The sequence below is a fragment of the Drosophila novamexicana genome, unplaced genomic scaffold, assembly GCF_003285875.2.
Source record: "Drosophila novamexicana strain 15010-1031.04,08,12 unplaced genomic scaffold, DnovRS2.1 tig00000870-arrow-arrow-pilon, whole genome shotgun sequence".
Classification (NCBI taxonomy): domain Eukaryota; kingdom Metazoa; phylum Arthropoda; class Insecta; order Diptera; family Drosophilidae; genus Drosophila; species Drosophila novamexicana.
Window position 1 is genome coordinate 2145355 of NW_020824830.1, and position 20333 is coordinate 2165687.

The window sequence follows — 20333 nt, forward strand, 5'->3', positions numbered from 1 at the left end:
ATGCTTAATAACAACTTATAGTGTATCTACCACGCAAATATGCTCGACAAAAAACGCTATTTTAAATTTTCAATTAAAAACTCTAAAAAGCACTCGCTTTTTTTTCATATTGTGTACCTTAGTAGAGCGAATTGAATGTTGAGAACGAACCACTTTGTAAAGTGAATTCCATTCACATTTCGTTTGCCCTATTTTATGCGTTCTGCAGCTTTCGGTAGTGTGTGGCAGCTTTAACTGCTGCCTGACTGATTTTATTAGCTGAAAATGCGATGTCTGCTACTCATGCTGCTCATATTTAATATCCTCACTGTTGCTGTCCATATAGTTATGACTGCTCGGTGTGGGAACTGTTATCGCTCGCCTGCTTGGCTAGCAAATTTACATTTTTTCCTGGCATTCTGCTTGGTTATTTTTATTGCTGCGAGCACATTTTGGTTTTGTTTGTGCTGCTTGCCACTTGCCACTTGCCAGTGCCAATTGCCGCTGATGTTTTATTTTACAACTTTGTTTTTATACAATTTCTCAACTGCTGTCACATCATTTTGAATTTTTGTTGCTAACCGCCGATGGGGTCAACAACCTGTGCTACTTCAGCCAAGTTCAGAAATGGAAAATACTTGAGATTAGGCGACATCTTAGGCAACTAGTTTACTGCATATACATAACATATGTGTGTAGAAAGGGCAAACAGATGACGTCTCGAAGTCAACTCCTATTCCGAATTTCGTGCATGTTTGAGTTTTCCCAATAAACATTTTATTTTATAGGTCAAGTCGCTTGCTCAGCTGCTATCTAATTAATTAAAAAGGCTACAAATTTTACGTTTAAGACTTCAATATCTGTAATTTCTTTGCGCTTGTTACATTTATCTTGATAATTCTAGCTTTTCCTGATTTAAATTAATTAAGCGGATAATACTCGCATGGGAATGCAATAAGCCCTTGGCCTTGTTCGCTGCAGTTGGTCTTGTGACAAGCTTTTGCCACCTAATTAAATTTCAAATGCAGCAGCAACACAATCCAATAGCTGTATGTTTGTGTGCCGGACTGTCAACATTTGCGCGCGCACACACACACACACACACACACACACTCACGCACACAGCTTACAGGATACGCGGTCGACTAGAGCTCGACGTTAATCATAATAATGTCACCACTAATTGCATTGCGTATACGCACACGTGTACTATGACTTGACTACAACCAGCGCCGGCTGCTTTGTCCCCGTAGCTCGCTTGCTGTCTTAATAACCAGACCATAATTTGGCATTAGTGGGGCCATCCCTTGGAGACCCATAGCAGCGCCCTGACGCCTGCATGGATATATTTAATACAGGCTGCTTTGCGTGCCTTGAAGCTCTCTGTAGCTTTGCTGGGATAACAACTTGTTTAAGCATTCTGCGATTGCAAGTAGTAATTGTGTATGCTATTGATCAGTATATATATTTCTATGCACATTTGTACATATATTCGTAATTTGAAATAAGTCTCTGTGATGAAAATCTACACATTTTCTGCTAGTTAGTTTTTTTAAAAATTATATAGGTTATAAGTATTTAGTTACCATACGAATAACTCCGACGCATTTACCAACATACTGGAGAAAATTCATTTGAAACGCTTTTCACACATTTGCCAAAATCCATCCCTCTTGAATGGAAAATGTTATTGCGCAACTTTATTTTTCAGCTTCAAGCTCTTCATTTAACAAGAATAAACAAGTGTTTTAACGGATTTTGAAGAGATTACTTCAGACCCATTTTCAAGTATCGTTGTAAAATAAATAATTATAAATTTACGACAGGCAAGTAATATATGGAAACGTAATATCTTAAATTTGAAGTAACAAACTTGGGCCGAGCAAGGCTCACTCTTGTTTTTCGAATTAATTTAAAAAAAATCATTTCCAAATTAATTTATTTTTGATATTATAGCTTTAGTATTAAATTTACTATTAATTATCGTGACTCGATTATTGAAACTTTTGAAAGACTGGCAGTGTAAGAGTATTTTATTGAAATTCTCAACAGAATGCGACCATGGTAAGTTTAATTAATTCAAATAAAATAAAAACTCTGCTTTAATTCTTAACTCATGTTCAGACACAATGAATAATTTCCCACTGAAGTGGTTCACTGTTGTCATTTGACTGTAACAAGAGAGAGAAATAAAAGCAATTTAATGGAAATTAAATGCTGACGGACTGCAAATTAATTTAAATTATCAGCTATTTAATCGGGAAATAAGCGTTAACTTACCGCCAACATAGATGTCAACCTGCGTCCAATTCAACTTGCTGGCAATGCTCCGCACGGCCAGGGCAATTGCCTCAAATGATGGCAGAAAATTGCTCGAGATCTGTAAAGCAAGATACGAAAATGTTGAAAAAAGCGCTTCATAGCAATCTCCCATGTATATATGTATATATGTACCAACACTAGTTGTCAGCGAAAGCTATTTAATTTTTTGCACTTTTGTTGCCTCACAACAAGTGTAAAGTTCACGTTTCGGTTTACCTTCTATTAGATTTCTCTGGGAGCAGCACAAATGAGAAGCTAAACAACATTAGTTGAGCTGTTTGTTGAAATTAAACAAATTAAATGCTTAGGTCTTCTGATGTAGTCAATAATTGAGGGTTGGAGCAACTGTTTTACTGCTGTAATTAACAAAGCTCCCATTTCTATAGCAGTTACAGCTGAACAGTATAAAAAGTTCACTTTACAGTCATCTGATTCCGACGGGATACCGTGCCATGAGGTCTGACCTGAACACCTCAATATGGGCGTACAAAGGTTTTCACTTTTGGAATACCTTTTATTAATTTTTATAAGTAGAGCCGGGCACTTACGACTAGAGCACTCCGACTTGTTGTTAGTTTTGTATCAGAGTGTAAAAGAGTAAGTGGTATTTTTGGGTCAACGAATTTACAAGTTATTTCCTCTATTTGACATCAACTTAAGTATTGCCTCTTGGTTTGCTTTTAAATACTATTATATACAATAACTGAAAGTATATTGAAAGTCGATCAGGCAAAAGTTAAAACTGTTAACTGTTAAGTTAAAAATTTTCATAAGGATATGAGTTAGAAACTCACCCACAAACTCACATAACGCAAACGCCACCCATAAATGTTGCTCCTTCTGTCATCGGAAATTGAACAAAGACAAATACAAAGGACTTCCACGATTTTCCCCCACATAAAGTATCTACAGCAAAAGTTTCAGCTTTCCAGCTCTTTGACCGGGGACAAACTGTTGTATATGTAGAGATAATATTACTTTCAATAATTAATACAATTTGAGTTGCTGCAGCAAAAGTTATCAGTTCCCAAGAAATGTCGTGAACTGAAGTACGGTTAGTTATATGACTTGTATAATAACAAAATCTAAGTGAAATCAGTTTACATTCATAGGAATTGAAAATTATTATTTATTTTCAAGGCAGCTTTTTGGTTTAGCTAACATAAGTTAGTTATGTGAACATGACCTTAGTTCATTAAAATCGGCTTATATAAGATTTATCATTTATTTGTTGAGATTAAATTGGTTGCGGCATCTTTAGAATCAAAGCTACCCAAAAATATATATATATTTTCCAACTAAAGTTAACTTTTACATGCATTCAATTATGTCTGCTGTGAGTTATTTACGATCCTTGTCTGACAGCCAAATCGGCCACATTACTATAGACAATTCAATCAGGTTTAATCAAAGCATTAAACACAATGTGTGTCTATGCACGTATGTGTGTTTGTGTGTGGAAGACACAACACCCAACAAAGTTCAATCAATAATCAGGCCTCACACCCAAATTATCATCGTACTCAGGCATAAAAAGGTCCCTGCCCATCGCATTTTGTATTGGCATTGATGAGGGCCAGTCTGTTGTTGCTATCAGCAGCTGGCACAGGGCCTGCACGTAGCTTAAAGTTGTTTGGTACCTTTTTGACCTTTTTTTTTTTTTGATTTTTTATTTTTATTTTTTTTTTTGCTGTTTCTCACATTTTGTTTGGACTCATTTGTTGGCTTGATTTGAGTTTGCGCCCTGGACAACTGGCCAAGTTGCTCGGGTGACTGTCTGTCCGGCAGCTTATTTGCTCTGCTCCCCTGTTGCTGGCTGCTTCATTATTATTTTGGCAGACGAAATAAATTGAAAAATGCTTGAAATACGTTTAGGCACATACAATTTTCAACAAAATTGAATTTTAAACTATGCAACAGGAACAACGGAAGCAATCAGCTCAGCCATCAATGGCCCTGACTGATCTGATTAGGCAATGACTTGGCCTTTTTTTCATTTTATATATATATCTCAACACATAAATATAAAACACAATGCGAATACTTTTCCTTGTTGTGCAACTATGCGTATACATAATGGAATTGACGGCCAATGAAAAAGAAAAAATATATATATAATTGACGTGTGAATTTTGTGAGCACAACGAGCTCTAGAAAGCAGGTGGCCTTTAGAGCTTTTAGGAAACATACATATTTAAGGTTGCTTAAGACCTAAATGCAGTGGATTGAGAAAGTTTTTGATATTATTGTGCTATTTTATTTTATAAGCAGAAGGAACAATCTCTTTGATTTCGAGTACCAGACATTGTGACCAAGAACGCAAGCCAATTTTATTACGAATTAGTTTGAGTCTGGAGTCCATGTAATTCAATGAGCCGAACCTTAAGTCAAAGCCTTTGAGGAAAGATAACCTAAACCAAACCGAATTTTTCTCAAAAATGCTTTGGTGGAAAATAAACAACTCTTAAGGCCGATTCAGCACAGAAGCATAAATAACTAACATATCTAACTACATATATTTGGAAAATGCCTATTTTGGGTTAGGCTGTAATTTAGCCAGCGACTTTTTAATGAAAATTGAAACGCTAGGAAATAATTTGTGTAGAACGGGGACTTATAAATTACAAATTGCTTAGTTTCATGTTGTTTTGGAAAATATATGTAAGCCTAAGCTGAAACTAAAAACTGAGCTTAGAAACCTCAGCATTTACTCGGCAGATCTTACCTTTACTCTTAAGACAAATTTAAACAAAGCGATTAAACTTTTTACTAAATTTAAAATGTATCCAATAAGCCCTATGAAAAGTATATTTTACTAGTAGTACAAAATACGATAGCAAATGGGATAAATAATGAGTTACAACATTTCTACGATTTGTTATTTAAAAATCTATTTAAATGGAAAACTAGCTGTGTCGGATATTCAGTACAGTTAAAATGTATAAATTGTGGAAAAGATGTTTTGTATGAGTTGAGCTAATTGACGGAGTAAAGTCAATCTTAAATATATCCGAATGCTTGAGAAATTCTTCCTAGAACTTTAAGTAAACAGGTTCCCAATAAATATGAATCGTTCGCACTAAATTAATGGTATTGACGCATCCCGAGTTTACTCTGCAAACCATAGATACGCCATGCTGATGTGCCAGGCAACTAATACATATTTTGTGCGAAAACCCAATAAATGAAAAAAACAGCTGCATATTGTGGCAACAACTGCAACACTTTGGCATCAAAGTGCATTTCGGATGTCTATTGACGCAACGTGACCAGCCATGACAGTTCGGGCATTTACTTGCGCAGCTTGACCAGCTTGCCAGCTGCTAAGTGCACTTGAGCCGATGGGAAATTCAAGTGATGTCTTTTAGTTCCTTTGTTTAGTGTTCGTTTTTGATGGCACTTTGTTTTATTGCCCGATAAATCGTTAAACATTCAATCAGTTTAATTAATTGCCATACAAAAGACGAGCAAAATGAAATTCATGCTAAGCAATCGACTATTCTCCCCTCTTTCTTACTTTTTTTTTGTATCGCGAAAATGAGTTTCCGGAGCCGTTGCCGTCGCCGTTGCCGTCGCTTCCTTTCTGTTACAGGTGAATTGTTCCATGCAAAGGACCAGCAGTGTACGTTGAATCAACATTAATCATAGCTCAGCAAATATTTGACATTTGTATGTACCCTAGATTGTCGGCTTGGCTTATCCTTATTCTTAAGTTCCCCTCAAGCAGCGCGGCATTTCCTCATGTCCTACCTTCTTGGAGCACCCTTATGGCGCAACAACATGCCATATTTAGTCTCATGTTAATAATTTAATTAAAGGTTTTTGCATGCTCATACAAATATGAGTGAGTCCCTTGTGCTTAAAGCCCGGTTAGCAAACATATTTTCATATGCTTCTCAAATTGCTTTAGATGTAATTTACTGGAATGCCCAAGGAATTTGTTTTTTCAAACTACAAGCTACTGAAATAAAAACAAATCTAGTTTTATTTGAATTATTAAGGAGATCAATGGTGAAAAACAAACATTTAATAATTGTCTACTTTTGCGAACAGGAGTTAGTTAATTAAGCTTGCAATTTCCGAGTCTTTGTATATGTTCTGAGTACTCTCTGAATGTTCCAAATGTCCAGCATTAAAAACCCTACTCATATAGTTACCTGGTCTGTAATATTCCAACTATATTACAGACCAGGTAATCTATAGTTTAGGGACGTATTTTTGAGAACGGTATTTACATTAAACTTTAAATTGCCCAATATCGTAATTGCTTTTGCAGTTTGCTACGATAAAATGATGTCTCCAAAATAAAAATGGTTGATTAAGAGAATGCGACTTTTATTTTTATATTTATGCATTATATTTTTGGTTGCCTCGGCCTGTTTCAATAACAAGCAGCTGTCGTTTTCAAATAAAAATTAATGTGCGCTGACTTTTTATACAGTCATTATTATCAATACAGTATAATAAAAGGCAAAAGTTGTCCCGGACACTTAATTTGCTGTCATTTAACTGAAAATAAATGGCCAAAACATGCGTCTGCAGTGGCAACAGCAGCACATTAAACGACAAGAGAAGCATCAGAGCCGATGTCGGAAGCGGAGACAGAAACAGAGCTGGAATTCGAGGTCGGACGCAGCACAGAAATAAGTTCTCAAGCTGCTGGCCTAGTTTGGTCAGCCCTTCGTTTTATTTTTTTCTTTTCGATTTGGTGAGCCAGAAATGCAGAATAGGAGAAATAACTATGTTTATTGTGTGGCAAAATGGCAACAAGCACCGAGGTGCTATAAAGTTACACAGCAGAGCTGGCTGGTTGAGGCGGCCGTGGCCGTGGCGTCTGGCTGCTTGTCTAACCAAATGACTGTCAGATTAAATCACACTCACACACACACATTTGATACCATCTCCTCACACACACAGACACACTTACACAAATGCAAATCACACACAACTCGCACGTGCTGCTATTGCCAAATGGTTTTCATTTGTTTCGTTTCGTTTAAGCACATGGCAAATTTCTATTTTCTGCTTTTCCGTGTACGCAAATTGAAAACGCTTTGAATTGCGAAATGTTTGTTTAATGCGTTTCACTGCTTGACAAATTGTTTTTTAATGCCAGTCCACTGTTTTTTCCACAGTTAAATCATTCTCGTTTACGATTTATGTGCATATTTAAAAAAACATATCTGTCCATCTCAATATTCATGTGCCATTTTCCCCAAAGTGTATATTATTTGACAGCGATCTGGCAATCTACAGTTTGACTTTGCTAAACGTATATTATACCAGAAGTTAAATATGTGCTTGTAGAGGTTCGAATTGTTTACTTTTTAGGGAGTATTGCATGCCATTGTGTGTCGCCTGGCCTAATGTCCACTATCCATGTCATGCCATGTCGAAATATAGCTCAAATATTTACAGGTTCTTTTAAAGTTGGTTCATATTAATATATATATAATATATACTAAATGTCATATATGTTATATGTCAGCCCATAACTTGTTCAAATCCCATCCGATTTTCACGAGGTTTGGGTCTTTGTTCCTGGCTTGGCCTCTAGATCAATTTGACATCTAAAGTGTTAACATTGGGTAAAATTCATACCCTTAAATATCCTAAATGGACATAGGTCATAATTTCCCACTTCTAATAGCTTTTTGGCTTTTTGTTCATGGTTTGACCTCCAGATCAAAGCTTTACTTTCTTTGAAATAATTTTTTTTTCTAGCAATTATTTTATAGTTTTTTTTTGGTAGGCAACATGACATTATGTAAAGGAATCTCCAAATTCAAGACTGATTTAATTACGATCATTCAGAAAAATTGTTTGATACGTTCTGTGACACGAGACTAGCTGGGTCGTGGCAACTGGAGATTTGCTCAAAAATCATCGTGATAATAAGAATAAATTTTTAAACATTCTATTATGATGAAGAAAATGCCAAAATGTTTTGTAAAGTGGCCACCCAATTACGCTCCTTACATCTGCTGCTTCACCTGTTTATTTTTTCGGCACCTCTTTATTAATAATTGAGCAACACATAAGTGACTGCCCATTTGTGTGTGTTGTTTTATGCCTGGCAAAAAGGCCAAAAAGGTCTTACAAAAGGTTCATTGAATTTATGATTATTTTGGTGTAAATTGTTAGGTAGGGCTCATTTGCATTACCAAAAGTCGTATGGTAAATGCAGCTTATGCGCAAGCTTCTTTCCCTCGAATAACTTAATGCCTTGGAGTTGTGACACTGAAGAGCTTTTAGGTATATGTTTTAGAATATATAGCTTCTAGGCGGGGCGCACTTGTTATTCTCGCTAATTGCAAATTGAGACAGCTTGACATTTGGCCACGACCAAACGCAGCTGTCAGGAGGCTCGGCTTGAAAAGTTAACATCAGGCAAATGAAGGCTAAGTCAGCTGCCAACTCTGGGCAACTGGCTTACAATATCAAAAGACGCTGAGAAATGCTGTAGGCGAACATTTGCACAATTGAAGAAAGTTATGTAACTGACTGCTTAAAGGGGCTGCACGGGTTACCTGGAAAACTCCTGTTGCTAATTGCTTCTACATTAAATTTAAAATTAATCCTACATATTTAGTGTAGCTGGTTTCTACGAAAGAACTTGATATAAGGATATTAAGCTATTCTACTCGTGCCATCTCTTAAGCGAAATGAGATGCGAGTTAATTAGTTAAAGAATATTAACTACGGAGCAGATGCGTTTAGGTCTATGTATGTATACAAGAGCATACACAAGAGCATAATATGATGTGCATTCGAGTAACAAAGCATAGGAAATAATGTCTAATATATATATAACTGTACATATATGACTTTTAGTACATAGTATAGTTATTATATAGTATCATTGTACACCCGTCTTCAATTCCTTAGCGATTATGCTTAATAATTATATGTAATTTGTGGACTGAATATTATTAAGTTTGAATATAATATTCATATTTTGTCTATATAGAATCAACTAAATGCGAATTATCTGTCGATTCTGTGATCGATATTATGAAAATATGAAAATAGCCCAACCTTGAGTTTATTGTGATATAGAAAAGGTTTGGAATTTAATTGAAAAGCGCTTCCATTTCAAACATATAATTTTGCAATGGGATGTATATCAAAGATGTATCCTATGATTTCAGCTCACAAATATTTGTTTGCCCTGCTAAAGTGGATGCCATTGACAAAATCTGTCGATGAAAAATATATTGTTGCCGTACAACAAAACTTATCGCCTATTGCCGCACTAATATTTAAGCCGAATGTGTTGATGACACCTTAATTGACCAACAGGACTAAGTCTTCCGCAAACAGGTGGGAGCCTGCCGACGGGCGTGTCCTGTAATTGCTTGTGTACACTCCTGCGGTAACTGCCAAACACTTTGACTTTGTCATACACAAATACATATGTGCTATGTACAGCGCTGAATGTCATCCGGCCTACTGTAGAGGCCCTATTAAATATGCATGACTTTCCCGCCCCAAGTTAAGCTCCGCACGGCTAACGGGCTGCTGACTTATTTACACCTGCATATGTCCCTTCTCTTCTCACCTGCTGCACTGTCTGTGGGTGACTTCTTTTTGATGAGTTTTAGTGTTTGTGTGTCGGCTTGCGGTGCTGAATTGATTTTCGATGCGTATCACGCAAATGAAGAATAATTTTATTTTCATACGCCTAGGCTCATGTGATTGGCATATTTGAGCAGGCGTTTGGTTAAAGAGACCAACGAGTCAGTTGCTTTACAAGCCGAGCCAACAATGACACCAATTTAATCTTCCAAATTAAATTTTCGTCTGTTTTCCCACAGGATTTGTCTGTCATCTCGTTTCGAAAACGGGCAGCACAACTTAAATATTACGTATACGCTGTCTATTCGAGTGGCCTTAAATATTTTTGCAGCTGCGTCTCGTATGTCATATATCATAATTAATGAATATTCAATGCTCCCGAAATGTGCCTTAAATGGTTGCAACAGCAATTCGCACTTACAGTGCACTTTTCAATTGTAAATAAGCTGCAAATTTGTATACTTTAGTTACAAATTAGATAATTTCATGGTAATGTTAATATTGCCTTTGCGATAATTGGGCAAACAACGAATTAAAAATTTATGAATATGCGGCTTTTTAATATAGAATGAGAGACAATAAAGCCTAAAAGCGACTACCTTTGCATATAATCAATTGAACATAATCCTTTTATTTGTTATAATTATCAAATCAGGCATTCATCATAATTGCTGAATACATTGGACTGAGCTTTGTGGCACTCGGGTTCAGTTGAGGCCTTTGTCTGCATTGCCATATTTTGCAATTAATATGTATGAGCTTGTTAATTGAAATATATTTACTCCGACTACCATTTAAATATGAAACAACGTTTGCAAGCAACGATAAATAATAAACGCGCTTTTTCTGTGCAATCATTGCATTCAGTATCATCATGCCACAATAACCTTTGACGGATCGCTGTTTATCAATCAATACGGCCACTCTTTTGGCCCGCTTTGCCAACTTATCTGTGACGCGTTGCCAAAATTACCCACATTTTATCCGCCCAATACCTCTTCTATATAATTTTGCTTCGAACATATGAAAAGAGGCTTAGTGGAAATAAATCACTTTTCGGAATTGATTACAATAATCAATTCACACTATCTCAATTTAAAGAGCTGTTGCCATCAGAAAAATGTTTTTTTTTTTTACTCAAGTGGAGTATATTATAGTAGCTGGTATTTTCCGGCTTTTCACGGCCGTTTTGCTTTAAGTTTTAGGCACAGTCTCCTCACCCATGGAAAATTTGAATGTACTCGTATTATTTCGAACTTTAGACACGTTTTACAGAGATATTTTAAAACGACTTTAAAATTCATCGAATTCGGTGCAAAATTTGGAATTAACATATGCCGCACATTTGATGAAGTTAAAAAATAAACTTTCGTTCAATGCAACCGTTATCCAAATTTACCATACAAGATGTCTGTCGAAGTCTGAATCTGATCAGATGGTAATCAAGAAATGTTTTCTGGAAATTTACATCAGTTGTAAATGGAATTTCCAAACTCATTAAGTTTTCATGTTCGGATTTGAAAGTAAGTGGGAAGCCGATAGGAAGAAACTTGAAACTGTGCCCAAAAAATCGTTTTCCCGCATTGGGGTGGGTTTTACATATTGATACTTGGAAATGAGTTTAAGCCCGAATTTCAGCGAATTCTGTACTTCTCAAATTAAATTGGAACAGAAATCTTTGAGCGGATCGTATAGTAAACAAAAAAATTTCTTTCAACTGTTTTGCGTGATTTGTACACACTTGCGGGGGGAATGTCTTAAGGTAAGGTAACTTTAGTAAAAATTTCAGTTTCCAAGCATTTACGGCTTGGGCTGTGGGTTGATTACCAATGAGTCAAATATTTTGTGACCCCAAATAAATTATAATAGGCTTTAGTTTCATGAAATTCATTTTGGCAATGCTTGGCATCAGTTCGCATTGATACATAAATGAAGTGTGTATTGAAGTCAAACCCAGTATTAAAGCCGAACTGTGTACGTTACAGCATGTGGCTGAAGTCTTGATGCGGGGGCGTGGGCGTGGCAGCGTGGGGTGCAATGGCCGAAGAGCTTATCGTAGCGTCATAATAAACAAGCCAATTTCAGCATTGAGCTGCTCCTGGCAAACAAAGCTCCATTTGCCTTGCCATTTACTGCAGAATATTGCGTATTCGTAATGTGTTCTTTCTTTCATTCTGGCGCTTTCCAAGACAATGTAACGGAGAATGTGGCGTTGAGGGTGAGAGAATGATAAAATGGTGTGTTGTGGCATTCTGGCAACTGCAAGCATACTTATTGCACACACATACGCGCACACAATGAACGCATTCACAAAGGAGGACATCGGACACACGAGTGCACTTAATTGTGTTTGTGTCTGGTGCCTCACAATGACCGCCAACTACTAAAGTTGCATGAGTGAAAGCTATGGTATAATATGATGTGGAATATTGATTAAAGCCAATGCGGCGGATGCGTGATGTGACACAAACTGAAGGCACAACTAACAAGTTTCGCTTAAATTAAAGCAGGACAACAAACTGTGTAAACTGGATAAGGCACGGTCAGTCTGTTCTAAATTTAAGATCATTGCGTTGCTTGTTTTACATACAAACCACTAATAGGCATCATTATAATTGATTGATTTTGGTATTAAAAGCAAGCCACAAGTGCTTTAGATTAAACTCAACATTGGATGAAAAAGAGGTACAAAATGATGTCTATATTCTTAGAAATTTGAAGACCAAGCCAATGCCCATTAGCTAGCCATGTAAGCATTTTTCTGGGCCTTAGCTTAACTTGTTGAGAAAGAAAAGCTATTTTCGGCACTCCGAAGAATTAATACCCTTGCAGGCCAAACCTATTCATTGTGCTCATTGTACTTTCCTCGTGTCTAAGAAGAAGGAAAAAAGTTTATTCCGGGCTTGGTTAAGATATCTTGAAAAACAAAAAGTTTTCCCTGAAACATCTTAATTTTAGACGGATCTGAAATGATCGGCTATAGTTATCCGATCCAGCCGGTTCCAATATATTAGCTACGTGCAACAGAAAGAGGGAAGTATGCAAAGTTTCAGGATGACAGCTTTAATACTGAGAGACTAGTTCGCATAGAAACAGACGAACGGACAGACGGACATGGCTATATCGACACGGTTGTTGATACTGATCAAGAATATATATACTTTATGGGGTCGGAGATGTCTGCTTCTATACATTACAGATTTCGAGACAAAGGGTATAAAAGAAGGGTCAACACTTTTTTTTACTAAAGGAGTACGTTACAAAAGCTAAAGCTCTCCTTTTTGTCGATGTAACGAATTCAAAAAAATGTGTGTGCCAGATGTGAAACACCTCATGCTATGGTGACTAAGGCAACCTTTGTAAGCTTAGACTATTTCTGATACTGTTGACCTTTGTTGATGCAACTACACAAAGGCGTCGGTATTTCACCGTGTAACATTTTCATTAAAATGCTTTGGTATCTGTTGGTCTGTTACATATGTTGTTGCTGTTGGGGTCGACTCAGTTGCAATAAATCCAGCGTGCAGCTCGGCTGCTGCCACCTGACATTGTCCAAAAATAATTACAGCAACGGGATCTGAATGCATGTGCAAAATCGAATTACAAAATGCCAGCCCGTAGGGCTGCTGCAATCAAGTGCCCGTTGCTGGGGCAGCCGAGGGGAGGCATGGCCAGGCGCGTAAACAGCAATCAATCAGGATGCTTAAAACGAGGCTAAGCAAAAAAAACAACAACAGCAGGCTTAACAACAAGCGACAAGCGGGACGCCTGCTCTCAATTCGCGCGAAGATAGCGCGGAGCTTAGCTATTGTCTATAATTTTAATGAATTATGCAACATGCAACATGTATATACATATGTATACATAAAGGCAGACAGTCTCCTCTATAGAGGTTTTTTTAATTTTGTCATGCAGGAGACTTCTTCCACTCAGTAAATTCATATAGTAAGAAAGATCGTTCGACAATTAAGTTTATGTTTGCGGAACCTTTTATTGTTTGGAATTATCCTTTCAGCAGTTAATCAGTAGTCTTTATTCATTTGTTCAATTTTTCTCAGTCACCCTCAATGGGCGTTGGTTTTTTAATCCCAGCAATTTATCTGACGGATATACACGAGCTTATATTCCAACTCGCTGACTTAAATAGCAATGAAAAAAATGTTTACTTTGCGAACTAGTATAAAAAGTTATTCTGTAACTTTTGTACACAAAAAAAAAGTAAAAAGTAAGAATAGAAAAAAATTGTTTAAGTTAAATTTGTGTCTTAACAGTTTTCACTGTTACGGTTCCTGATCAAAACCAAAATTAGATACAAAAACTTAATATTTTTAAAAGGTATCTGTCTGTCTCTTGGGGAAGAATAGCTGCAGTCCAAGGAGAATTACTCAACCATAGTTGTGTTGTGTTATATGAAAATAATTGAGCCCAATATTAAATATATTCTATATGAATGCGAGCCTGCTTTTTTTACCACAGGACTAATCAAAATAATGGCCTGTATAAGTGATAATTACCCTTTTTTTTTACCAACGGTGAAAGTTACTTAAGCAATTATTATATAAAGCTACTGTTTATTTTTGAACTGTTTGCTTTTTAACCCATCGCTTGGACAAAAAGTGTTTTGATATCTGACAGCACAAATAAACATATTGCAAGAGTCATAAAACAGAGTAAATAGCTAGTATAGTCGTTTAAAGTTAAAATTACTTTTTTTCCAAAAATTAAAATTAATTTTTCATTAACTTTTGTTCACTTTCCAGCAAGAGGATTAAACCAGAGTTAAAGCGAACATTGTTTAAACATTTTAAACTATTTTCAAACTAACTTTAAAGCGAAAATGCATTCGATGTGTTGTTGTAGTGAAATAAAGTTTAAGCTCATAGATATTATGCTATTAAAAAATTGTAAACATATTCTGTTAACGTTGTTCAGTAGCCTTGGCAATTGTTAAGTGGCTCGGATGCCATCATCGTTATCAGAAACGCAGCTCTGAACTTCCGATGCGATTGTCACTTGTCAAACTGATTGAGTGAAAGGCAAAAGTCGGCTACGCTCGACGGAGATGAGCATTGCTACATACCCAGCCACATATTGTGCTGATAAGCCGCAATGTCGTTTACTAACTGGCTGACAAACTGTCTGGCTGACTGGCTGACTGGCTGACGGACTGACGGTCTGATGGACTGACAAACCGATTGAAGGACGCACTGCATCGCTGCTTGGCTCTTCCGTGATTTGCTTTGGAGCACTGCAAATTGATAGATAAATGGCAAAGTCGATTAATTTACATCCAGCGTTTGCGAATGTGCATTCGGAAACGACGTTCTTACTGTGATTTCACTTGTCGCACGGGCTTGCATCCTGAAATGCATTAATCTTCATTAAATTGTTTGCATGTTCTCTCTGGGATTAAGCGACTAGTAATATGCATATGAGTCGATATATAGCACAACCCGCAGTCGAATTAACCCATTATTTATTTATTTTAAAATGCCGCTCTCAAAGCTGCATTCAATGCATTATCGTTTTAAGTAATTCGAGCGGCAGAAGCTCATAACAACAATAATATAAAGTCAGGCAGGGGAACGGGACGGAGTAGTCATTGGAATGACACCTCGCAATAGACCATAACATTTAAAGAGATCGCTTACTTTCAAATTTCATTGATTAATATAATTAAATATAATTTATAGCTGATCGAGAGTCAACCCAAGAAGCATTTATATTAAGGTTACAGACAGAAGTCTTTACTTGTATCAAAAACCGATATAAGTTTCAATGAAATTAAAATATGAAAGTTCTCTTTAGTTTTGAACTTATATTTATAGCATTGAGTTAACAAAAAAGTACATTAAGGTACAAGGGATTTCAACATGTTTGTTTCAGCGTTGTGCAAACTGAACAAGCTCTTCTCAATTTTTGTTGGGTAGCGAGCCTTAAAAGCCGCAAAAGTTTCTCACAATGTATTCAAATTGCAAAATGCAGTAAGCTGCATGAAATGGATATGTAAAAAAAAAAAAAAAAAAAATGCCGCTTTCGTGTTGGTTTAAATTCGGGGCACCACTATGGAAAACTCAGAAAAAAAGGTGTATTAATGCGCGTTTTCTGTGCGAATTGTATATAATACACAATTGATTTGCTCAGCTGAACGGGCTTAAAAAGTGCAAAAATGGTTTAAGGTCGAGCTTAAAATATTTTGTTCAATAGCATTTAAGTTCGAGAATTATAAAACAAAACTGACAAAACTGCAAAAAGCATTTAATTTATTAACTGCCACAAGCATATTTATAGTCAACCAAATTGGGCTTATATTGCTAGACAAACATTTTATATAAGAAGAAAGAACGGCACGCCGATGACTGAAGATGCTTGTTGAAGTGCTTTAATATGAAAACTTAATTTTTTAAAACTTTATCCGTTTTTAGATTTATCAGTACAAAAAATTATTAAAGCGATTTACTCTATTGAGCTTTAGAGAGAGAGAGAGAGAGAGAGAGAGAGAGAGAGAGAGAGAGAGCGAGAGAGAGTTAGTAGGTTCATATTGACAAGACTGAGCTCATATTTATGTAAGTTCAGCAAATGCAGAGTTTGGTCAAGATACCCAGAAAATATTTAAGCTGTTATTATAAGTAGTTATATTTGCTATTTCAGCTGTAAATTAAATTAAATTAGTTTAATTGTCTGCCCTAGACGACTTCAATCTACAGTTTTTATTAATTCTTTTATTATTGTCAGGTGTGCTGTTACTGTAGTCGAGGAACTTTTATCAGCGTGAGGATCAGGGATTCACAGTAACAATAGCATTTGCTTGATGCTTTGTTTAGATATTTATAGTTATTATTGTTTATATTTATATTAGGTTTTTGTGTATGTATGTTGTCTCGTCGCCATGTAGAGGGCATCTACTAGTCGTGCACTCTTGACTAGGGTGTTTCTAATTGGTTTATCACCTCCAAAAAGTAATTTAGCCAATGACTAACGAAGTGCGATAACACTCGCTTAACACTGCGGCACAATGAAGACTGCAAATTGAAAGCTTGCAAATTGGGTTTTCGCCATTTTAATTACTTATCTACGGCAACGGGTGAGAGTTGCGTAGCTGGACAGCAGGGCGTATGCGCAATGTCGCTTTAAGTTTGCGCTGATTTTAAAGTATTCAAATCATGCGATAACCATGACTGGGGACTTGATGTGCGTTTTGTTGTTTTAATCCCAAGGCGACCTCAACATTTTGCAAGTTTCAAACTCGCCCAGCCGGGCCGAGCGACAAACTGCAATTTTATTTGTGCCGCTGATTTAGGGCGTGCCCGATGGCCGCTTGCTGGGGGCCTGGAGGTCGGTTTTGCAATTATAGGCGTGTGCCACTAGACTCTCACCGCATAAATACTACACAGGGCATAAAAATCAGAGTTAATTGCACAGTTTGTTACTTTGTTGCACAGGGTCGCGGCTTTTATGACCATGTTTTTAAGTCCTTGTAGAGCGCTGTATAATGTTGTCAGCAAAAGAAGTAACGCACAGAAGGCTTGGTCTTGATCAGTATGCCCGGGCGTGTCAATGACCGCTTGTCCTTCTGCCTCGGAAGTCCTTACGTCTGTTGCAGGTAGAACATATGTTGGAATCGCTAAATCCACATTATCATAGAGTTTAATAGAAAGAAATGGCCAAGAGTTATGTACCATGTGTTTTTTTAGACAAGCAAGTGCCTATCAACATCGGCTTACTGTGCCATGTAACACTTTGGCAAAAGTTTAACCGATAATTATATGAAAACTAGTTCAAATTAGCGACGACATTCTCGTTTTTATACAACCGATAAAAACCTATATCGAAATTTTTGTTGAGCAAAGCTCGGACCTTTTGAGATCCACAAACATCACATCTTGTATATAGACTCTTGTAGAGTATGTAGACTTTTGATACATAGATTAAGAATATTTCACTTTTGGGATGCGTCCTCGACATTCACTAGGTGTATAGCCTATGGCTTTGATATTTAGACACACTGCTTGATTGATGCCTTATTTAGGCCCTGCGAACTTCAAAAAGATTGGAAAATAAGCTCCGAGTATCAAGCACGAACCCACTACGCAAAGGGAAGTATAAGCACAGCCGCAGCAAACTTCTAGCTTAGGGTACCTTCTAGTCGGACCTCGAGACAACAGCACTCTTAATTGTTTCATTTTTTTTATATTTCTAGTAGAGTTCGGCACTTGCCCTTCATGCGTTGCATACTTTGCAGCGCTCCTGCTGCGCATCTGTGCCCTGTTGCACTATGGATGCACCATTTTGCGTTCACGATTTTCTGTTTGTGTTGTCAATTAAAAAGACTTTTATCTGCAACATTGTTTAGCGAGTCTGTACGGTTGAGCGGGACGCATTGAAGCTTAGATTTGCAGCTCGTCTTTCGAAACTCGCTGTTTGCAGCGATTGGCGCAGTTGGTCCTGCGGTTTAATGGGTGTCCATGTGTGGGCGTAGCTGGCACTTAAATACTAACATATACATGCGCTTAGTTTAGTTTAGTTAACTTTTATGCGCTTATGTTTGGCTTTAATTTGTAGAGCGTTTTAAAGTCTAGTCTTCAACAATACGGTGAAGAGCATACAAATTTGTGACGCTGGACAAAAAAATATAATAAAACTGATATACAATAATTGTATTTGATTGATTGCGGCGAGACTTAATCTGAGTTAAACTATCAAAGCGAGCCAATTTATACGCATTGCAAGTTAATTTAAATTAACTAACTAATAAATATAAAACAGGTCTAAAGCTGCTCAATACTTATTCAATTTAAAGTAATTAAGCTTTGGTTCGATGCTCAGAGCTATATAAAGGCATTGTTATATAAAATAGTATTTGCTAACTCAATTAAATTTGGATGCTGGTAATAAAATCTATTTGTTCCGGCAACATGCGTGCATAATTAAATTTGAATTTTTAATTGAATTTACGCATTTATTATGTTGCCATTTATACTAATTGTGGGAAATGAACAAAAATGCTGGTAGCATTGAAATAAACTGACAACAAAGTGTATATTTAAAGGGCAACCTAATTTTTATGCAGAGTTCGCGTAAAATAAGCAATGGAAAAATGTGAAATTCCCTCGCTGAAAATGTGGGCCATTAGGCTTTGAACTACTTAGTTTACGCTGAATCTGCTGTTACTGTTCATTTCGGCTTTTTTTGCGGCAGGAAATGAGTAAGAAGGTATGTTTAATGGGCTATATTTGTGTGGTTGATGAACCACATAGAAATGCGAACCTATAATGCGAGTAAATAAGAGATTGTTTCTTTCACCAATCTATTAAATAAATTCATTCCGTGCTTCATTCTTAATTTCTGTTTTTGTAATATAAAGAAATTCCCTCTTTCAGTTATATATTTTTTGCAGGCTTTAAGCAAATCGATCAAACCTTTAAGACTTACGCTTTCAGTTGAAATGAAGTTTTTTAAATGCTTATAACAACTTCCAACAAATTCTACAGTGTTTAGAGACTTTCTTTCGAGCATTTGCTGCTGCATTTGATGTGCATTTGCATTTTTTTAATAACTCTTCTGCATGCAGGTTCGCACTCACCCCTCTATTCAAAATTACCATAAGCCGGACTGAGCACAGCTGGTGGCGCCAAAAGCGGCCCATAAAAAACAGACAGCTGCCAGGCGAAGCAACATTTTTGTTTATGATTGTGCAGCACTTTTATGTTAAATCTACAAAAAGAGAAAAGCTCAAAGACAACAACGAACAGCAAACAACTAAACGTGACACCTATCGCCTGGAGGCAACGACGACAATGGCATCGGCATCGGCATCGGCATCGGCATCGGCCACGGCACGTGCCAAGCTGTGAAACTATCTGAAATATGTGCATTTTTCGCAGCTTCTCTGGGAATGCACGTTTGCATTTCAGTGCCGTGAAATGTAGCTACGGCCTCGACTGTCCTGTCCTGTCCCGTCCTGTCTTGTCTTGTCATGTCCTGATCTGAGTGATTTAAATGCACTGGCAACTAACGGTCATTTGCATGCATACGAATCAGAAATTATGACGCAATATTGTTGCTCAATTCTGATTACAGCACATTGCAGATCCATTACCATCCTCATGCCCATGTCCATGTCCATGTCGATGTCCATAGCCATTTTCATCAGCTTGAATGTCTCATTGGGTGATTTGCATGGAAATGAGATGCGATTCAGCTTTGCCTTTTTGTCTGTCTGTTTTGTTTGCGTTGGCTTTTCCAGATGCTATTTATCTGGCAGCTTTTGGCTTTTGTCTAAGCTGCATATTTGATGCATCTCCATTTCGCACTCTCACTGCCCCTCACAGCTCATTTAAAATCCATAGCTCAGCTGTTGCTAACCACTCGTTCTTGTCAGCAATTCTGTCTCAATTTGTCCACATATTTTGCCAACTCTAAGCTTTTATTAATAACTTATGATTTTCAACAAG

The 20333-nt window shown here is 36.9% G+C and overlaps 1 protein-coding gene across 1 annotated transcript in view; it reads right to left on the minus strand.

Annotated features, from left to right (window-relative positions):
• LOC115764844 overlaps window positions 1-20333 on the minus strand; it is a 49961-nt gene that overhangs the window by 21120 nt on the left and 8508 nt on the right. Inside the window, exon 4 of the mRNA XM_030708092.1 lies at window positions 2260-2359. Within this exon, the coding sequence (XP_030563952.1) occupies window positions 2260-2359 (100 nt within the window). The remainder of the gene's footprint in view (window positions 1-2259; window positions 2360-20333) is intronic.